The sequence below is a fragment of the Pteropus medius genome, unplaced genomic scaffold, assembly GCF_902729225.1.
Source record: "Pteropus medius unplaced genomic scaffold, Ma_sr-lr_union100, whole genome shotgun sequence".
NCBI lineage: Eukaryota > Metazoa > Chordata > Mammalia > Chiroptera > Pteropodidae > Pteropus > Pteropus medius.
In genome coordinates, this window is record NW_024355205.1 from 38,302,442 (window position 1) to 38,309,472 (window position 7,031).

The 7,031-nt window shown below is 64.5% G+C and overlaps 1 protein-coding gene across 4 annotated transcripts; it reads left to right on the forward strand.

Moving 5' to 3' along the window:
- The first annotated feature begins 975 nt into the window (after nucleotides 1-975).
- Nucleotides 976-5,831, forward strand: CRYAA (crystallin alpha A). 4 transcript variants are annotated; one of them, XM_039857647.1, is made up of 4 exons: nucleotides 1,847-2,050; nucleotides 2,150-2,218; nucleotides 3,850-3,972; nucleotides 5,038-5,831. In XM_039857647.1, the coding sequence occupies exons 1-4, from the start codon at nucleotides 1,862-1,864 to the stop codon at nucleotides 5,245-5,247; spliced, it is 591 nt and encodes a 196-aa protein (XP_039713581.1). In that variant the 5' UTR covers nucleotides 1,847-1,861; the 3' UTR covers nucleotides 5,248-5,831. The 4 variants fall into 4 exon arrangements, 3 of the variants coding, with proteins under 3 accessions (XP_039713580.1, XP_039713581.1, XP_039713579.1); XM_039857646.1 differs by lacking the exons at nucleotides 3,850-3,972; nucleotides 5,038-5,831 and adding an exon at nucleotides 976-1,000 and having other exon boundaries at nucleotides 1,760-2,647; XR_005651687.1 differs by lacking the exons at nucleotides 1,847-2,050; nucleotides 2,150-2,218; nucleotides 3,850-3,972 and adding an exon at nucleotides 4,018-4,317 and having other exon boundaries at nucleotides 5,038-5,166.
- Nucleotides 5,832-7,031: the final 1,200 nt, after the last annotated feature.

Consider the following 7,031-nt stretch of genomic DNA (forward strand, 5'->3'; position numbering starts at 1 on the left):
GAGCCGTGGAGCCCGTGGGACGAGGTTGCGCCTGGCCCGCGGGTCGGCCCCTCAGCCCGATCCCTGCCTGTTGGAGCAACCACATGGGGGCCGGGTGTAGGGTGGGGAGAGCAAGGCACTCCCCTCAGTGCCACGTCAGGGGACAGCAAAACTATGCAGCCATCAGGATAAATCACATCTTACTGCGGTGTTTTAAAAAGTCAAAGTAGATGCACAATATTCGCGTTGAAAAAAATATCAAAATTTTAAATAAAGACAGAGTCAACACTGCTGACTTCCTCCTGTCTCGAGCTCCGGTGTGGCTCCGCCCAGCCCTGGCTGGTCCTGCTGGCCCTGTGCCACGAAGGACCCAGCCAGATGGATGCCTGTGCCCCTTCCCGCCCCTTCCCGTCCCTCCCCGTGCCTGTGAGCAGGCAGCCAACACTGCGTAGTTCCGCCCACTGTTCTGCTCACACCTCTGCCCCCAGGTTGACCCTAGCCTGGGCAGGAGGCCTGCGCTGAAGCCCCCTCCCCTCCTCCAAGTCTGGCAGTCTGGGCACACAGGTTAAACTTCCTAACCCCACTGTCCCAGTCTGTGAACTAGGGGGTGTTGGGACCTACTTGCCACATACGGTGGCATTTCCAGATTTTCCAGGGCCCTTAAACCTCCCCCTCCCCCAGCTGGCCAGTGCTAGGCACCCAGCAGGCGCTCAGAAAAGCGGGAGGAAGGGTTTGCTAGGGAGCCCAGCTGGTTAGGGGAGATGGTTAGGGGTGCTCTGAGATTCCCACTTCAAACAGCGATACCATTTTGGGTGCATCAGCTACAATCTGCTCACACACCAGGTAGACCTGCTCTTTCCTGCAGAGCTAGGTCCAGGGCTGGGAGGTGAATTGGCAAAGCTCTCTGGCTGGTCTGAGCGTGCCCGCGTTCGACAAACACCAGCTCCTCACTGTCCGGCTCGTGCGTTAAACAGCTTTCTCCATAGACGGAATGGCATCCGTCTATGACACTGTGGGTGGGGTACGTATAGTGCTCCCCTGAGGCCCAGCTACTGAAAAACATCAAAAGTCTTAAAACTGAGAAACATCGAAAGCCTGAAAGCCAATGGGTGACAGGCCCCGCCGCCGGGGATGAGTCCCGAGCAGTAACTGGATGGGGCCACGGAGACAGGAACCAAACAAGAGCCAGGCCGTGCGGATGACGGTGATGGCACGGACGAGTCACAGGCCTGACAGGCCACCTGGCTTAAGGGCCATGGTGTCACCGTGCCCAGGGGAGGACCACGTTCACAGGGATGACGCCGGGGTGAGCCGGGGGGTGGGCTCCCTCTGTAAAGCCACACCGCCCACCTGTTCACGCACACGCAGACCCCGGCACAGGGGACCCTGTGCAGGAACAACAGGCCTTGTTATTGTTTGGTATTTTCTGTCTTTCCCGAGACCTCTACAAATATGCAGAATTTTTGCTGTCAGGAAGAGGTAACAGGTAATTCTGTTCTGAAAAGCGGTGCACCCTCACCCCAGGCGCTGGGGCCTCTGGGCCACTTGTCTAGTTCTCTGTGTCTCAGTCTCCCAGACAATGAGCCTTCGCCACCCCCCGAGAGTGGGCACTGAGCCTCGCAGAGATGCCCGGGGACTGCCATCCTCCTGGCGTCCAGGGCTCCGTGCTGGCCAGTGCCCAGGGCTGGGAGCGGCGGCCACGTTTCTGCTGACGGGGCAGCCTCCCTCCTGAGCTCACGCGTTCCAGACAAATCCCCCTAATGCCCGCATTCTGCCCCAGGCGTATATAGGGCGGCCGGCGCCCCGGCTTCCCAGTGTGCTGCCCAGAGGCCCCCTGCCTGAGTCCCGCCAGCCCCGGGTGCCTGCAGTGCCGACAGCCAGCATGGACATCGCCATCCAGCACCCCTGGTTCAAGCGCGCGCTGGGGCCCTTCTACCCCAGCCGGCTGTTCGACCAGTTCTTCGGCGAGGGCCTCTTCGAGTACGACCTGCTGCCCTTCCTATCCTCCACCATCAGCCCCTACTACCGCCAGTCCCTCTTCCGCACCGTGCTGGACTCCGGCATCTCCGAGGTGAGGCGGCGGGTGCTCCACAGCTCAGCCCCCCGAGCCTCCGGGGAGGGGTCAGGGAGGGAGCCGCCTGGGCCCGACGCTGTCTTTTCCTCCCATCAGCTCATGACCCATATGTGGTTTGTAATGCACCAACCACATCCTGGAAGCCCCAAGAGCAACCCCACCAAGGCAAGTTCGATGGCAGACGCTAGCTGTGTGTCCAGCGGCTGCCCCGCTTCCCCTCCGGCAGGAAGCCTGGGTGGGGGGGTGCTGCCCGAGATCCCCAGAGGAGGGCCTCCCACCTGAAGCCCTCCGCGGCCAGCAGAGCTGCAGAGAGTGGGCTCGTCCCGCGTCTGCCCAGGTGCCCGAGGCCAGGCCCAAGGGAAGGTGACGAGAGCCACCAGCCCCCGCTCCTTGAGCTGAGACTGACCCCAGGTCAACAGTCCCACCACCTGAAAACAGCGCCAATCCACTTGGGGCCAAAAGAGCCCACGGGAATATTCTGGGCGCGTGCAGTCAGGAGAGACGCAGGGAAGGGGTCTGTGAGCCGCACAGCGGGCGGCCTGGCCAGTTGATGTGAAAAGACAGCACCTGGGCTATTGATGGACAGATGCGAGAAACCAGGGCATCCGCCAGCCAGCCCTTGCTGCTGTGCCCCAGCCAGCTGTGCCAGCCCCAACTGCCTGTAGCCAGCTCCCAACCGCCCTTTAACCAGTCTCCGGGCAGCCAGCCAGCCCCACCGCCCCTCAACAGCCAGCTGGGCCCCAATCCAGCCAGCCAGCCAGGCCCCCAACCAGCTGCCAGCTGTAGCTCCCAACCAGCCAGTCTCACTCCGTCCGTGCCAGCTAGCCCCCAAATCCAGCTTGTAGCCAGCCAGCCTCCCCAACCAGCCCCAACCAGCCCCCCACCACCCAGCAAGCCTTAACTGGCCCCAAGCAGCCAGCCAGCCCCAACCAGCCCCACCAGCCAGCCAGCCAGCTCCCAACCAGCCAGCCAGCCCCCAACCAGCCAGCTCCCAACCAGCCAGCCACAGCCCCCAACCAGCCAGCCAGCCAGCCCCAACCAGCCCCCAACTGTGCCCCAACCAGCCAGCCAGCCCCACCAGCTCTCAGCCAGCCATCCTTCTGGACTAGCCAGCCAACCCTGGAGACCAGCCAGCCAGCTCTCAGACCAGCCAGTTGGCCAGCCCTAATCAGCCAGTTTAACCAGGCTAACCCCACTCAACCAGCCAACTTGACCAGCCAGCCAACCCCACCAAACCAGCCAACCTCGACCAGCCAGCCAACCCTGCACCAACCAGCCAACCCCACCAGGCCAGCCAATCCCACCAACCAGCCAACCTGACCAGCCAGCCAGCTCCCAACGAAGCGTTAACCCCACCAACCAGGCCAGCCTCACCAGCCACAGCTCCCAATCAGCCAACCAACCACTCCAACTAGCCAGCCTCGAGCAGCCAACCCCACCAACCAACCAGAAGCAAATTCCCCAACAAGCCAGCCAACCCTAACCAGCCTGCGAACCAACCCCTAATAAGCTAACCAACCTACAACCAGTTACTCAGCCGTAACCAGCCAGTCAACACATTCCAACCAGCATCAACAGACATCGCTGCCTTGAACCCCCAGGCGCATTCGAGGGTCAGGGGTTCCTGGGATTCTGTCCCCAGGTGCGTGGAAGGAGAGGTCTGAGCTGCGACCCACACCTCTGGCCAGTCTCTGGTCTGCACTGGGCGCTCTGGGCAGCCCCGCGGGGACCAGGGCGCACTCCCTCGGTCCCTGAGCCTCGGCCCTGGGAGACCCACACGCGCCTTTGCCTTTCAGGTCCGATCTGACCGGGACAAGTTTGTCATCTTCCTGGACGTGAAGCACTTCTCCCCAGAGGACCTCACGGTGAAGGTGCAGGAGGACTTCGTGGAGATCCACGGCAAGCACAACGAGCGGCAGGTGGGTCGGCCTCCCGTCTGGGCGCCGCGGCCGGCAGGGGGCGCTCTGGTCCCCGACCCAGGCGCTTCTCCCGGGCGGGGTTGCCACGCCCACCTGTGCTTACGCAGCCGCCCAGGGAAGGGCTGTCCCAGCTCCCCCAAATCTCCCGTGTGACGGGTTAAGAAGCAGCCCTGGAAATGCTCGTGCCCGGGGCAAGCTCACGTGAACCCAGCCTCGGAGCGGGAGCCGTGACGACAGCGCAGGTGGCACTTACGGACACGCCCAGCGCTTCGCTTGTTTTCGCACGGTCACCTCACCTCGCAGCAGCCCTTGGCGACCAGCGCCCCCATTCTCGCGAGTTGGCAGGTGGCACAGCCGAGCTCAGGGGGCCCGTGGCCGGCCGGTCCTGCGGCTGGGACAAGGTGGGATGGGGGCATGAGGGAGCCTGGGCGCTGCGGCTGGAGGAGGCAGGGTCTCAGGCGGAGCCGGGAAGAGCCCGCGGGTGGCCACAGGTGCGTGACGTCCCCACGTGCAGGGACGCGGAGGGTCCTGAGGGTACGATGCCAGCAGAGTCTCAGCTTCCTGGGGCCGGGTCGGAGACCAGGGGGTTCCTCGGGGTGTGGAGGGGCGGCTGGTGTCTGTGCCCCGCCGTCCTGGGCCCCTCGGCGGTAGAGGCCACGCGGACTGTCCCGCCCACAGCCCGGCCCGCTGCCTGCTTGGCCCTTCCCCCTGCGGGAGCAGGGGACGAGGGCCGCGCCTGGTCCAGCGCTGTCCAGGGCGAGCGGGCCTTCTGTGCTCGGTGGCTTTCCACCCTCCGGAGGGACCACAGGGACCCTCGATCGGGCAGAGAGGACTGTGGGGTCGCAGTTTAACGGGGTCGCGGGGCCACGAGGTTTCAGAGCGACCCGGGTCCGAAGAGCTGACTCCTGGCAGCGAGTGGTCTGGGCGGGCGGGGACCTCAGTGTGGGGAGCGGGGGGCGGGGCTTAGCCTCGGGAGGAGCCAGACACCCCCCCCCCCGCAGCCCCGCCCTGGGAGAGCTGGCTTTGCCCCTCCCACGCGCCTCTGACCCCCGCCCCGCTCCGCAGGACGACCACGGCTACATCTCCCGCGAGTTCCACCGCCGCTACCGCCTGCCTTCCAACGTGGACCAGTCGGCGCTGTCCTGCTCCCTGTCCGCCGACGGCATGCTGACCTTCTCCGGCCCCAAGGTCCCGTCTGGCGTGGACGCCGGTCACAGCGAACGAGCCATCCCCGTGTCGCGGGAGGAGAAGCCCAGCTCTGCGCCCTCCTCCTAAGCTCGGCCTCGGCCTCGGCTGCCGCCCGCTGCTGCCCCCACGACCCAGCCATCGGGGGCCCTAGAAAGTGGGGCGTTCGTCTTCCTTTGCTTCCGACTTTTCCGTTTCCTTTTCTCCTTCTGCGAGGGATGGGGGTTGAGAGAGTGCCCGGGAGAGCCTCGGGCCTCGGCCTCAGGTGCTGCGACTGCGGGGGGGCCCCCTGGGTCCCAACACCAGCCAGTCGGTGGGAGTGACAGCCACCCCAGCTCCTCGACACCACAGCCCTGCCCGCCCAGGGGACGCAGGCCAGCCTTGGCTGACCACGAGGTCAGAAGAACACCCTGCTGAGCCACCTCTGGATCTCCGGGGCCACCAGGTGCCTCTGACCCCTGGAAGTGGGTGAGGGCTGAGCCACGTGCCTGCCGACGTGTCCCTGGGCCCTGAGGTCGGGCGGGCAGAGGCTCCGCGTGCTGGGGCCCTCGGCAGCCTGCTTCTCTCGGCCACCCTCCCTCCACCTTCCTCTCTGTAGTACCGCTCCTCGGGTGTCTGGTCACCCATGAGAGTGCAGCTCACGGCAGCCAATAAAGAGCAGGTGACACAAGCAACTCGCTGTCTGGTGGCCGTGCTGTCTCCCGGGGCGTCGAGAAGAGTGGAGAAGGGGCGAAGTGATTCGTAGTGGGCTATGAGGGGGAGGACACGGGTCCGCCTGCTCCTGTTCCGTCTCTAAGTGACCAGGTCACTTCCTCACTCCCAGTCCAAGTGACTCCCTCAACTCGGGCTTTGCAAGAAGGAGAGGACTTTCGGGGAGTCTCTGAGGGTTGGAGAGAGGAGAGGGGAGGCGGGGGGTTTGGGAGGGAAAGCGCCAGACTCCTTTCGACAGCCCCGCATGGGAACTGGGGCGCCAGGCATGGCCCCTGCCCCTCCCCTCCCTCTGGGGGGCCTCTGCCCCTTGGGGCTGTGCTCTAAGGATCTCGCCCCAGAGGTTCCTACGCGCTGAGAGATGGCAGTCAGGGTGGTCAGAATGTGTGCGCCCCCACTCGACACCGCATCCTGGCTCCTCGTGTGGGAGGCACCCCTCATTCAGCCCCCTCCATGAAATAGGCATAGGGGTCCTCAGGGCTTGTGGGGACCAGGTCTGAGCAGCCCTCATCAAGAGCAGGAGGCCTCGCTGCCTGCCCACACTCCCCAAGATGGGACAGAGACAAGGCCCGGGGGCCCACAGCCTCCGCGGGATCGGGGGGCAGCTGGTTCAGCCAGGGCCCTGACAGCTGCACAGTGACCATGGAGCAGGCCAGGTGGGTGGCCGAAGTGGTCTCCAGGAGGGACAAACTGCAGACACGTGGCCAGACAGGCACCGCCGGTGTCGTTGGGCCAAGCAATGGGCTGGGAGCGGAGGCGGAGGCCCTGGGACCCTGGTGGAGCCAGCAGCTGGGCCTCAGGGCGGCACCCGCTCCTCTGCCCAGGAGCAACTGGACACGAGGGAGGGAGACGCGCCGGAGACTTTCCGGAAGTGATCCCCATTCAGCACACAGTGAAACGGTGCCCGGCAGTTAAATTTTAATGGAAGGCAGTACACACATACACACATGCACACATACACACACACACATGCACATACGCAATGCATGCGCACGCACATGTACGCATACGTGCACACACACGCATGTGCACACACAGGCACACACGCATGTGCACACATACGCACCCCTTGCATCTCTGGGTAGGGCCCCCAGCTAAACAAGGGTCCTCACCCCTACGAGGATCTCTCCAGACTCCCTCACATCCCCAGCCCCCTCCTTCCAACC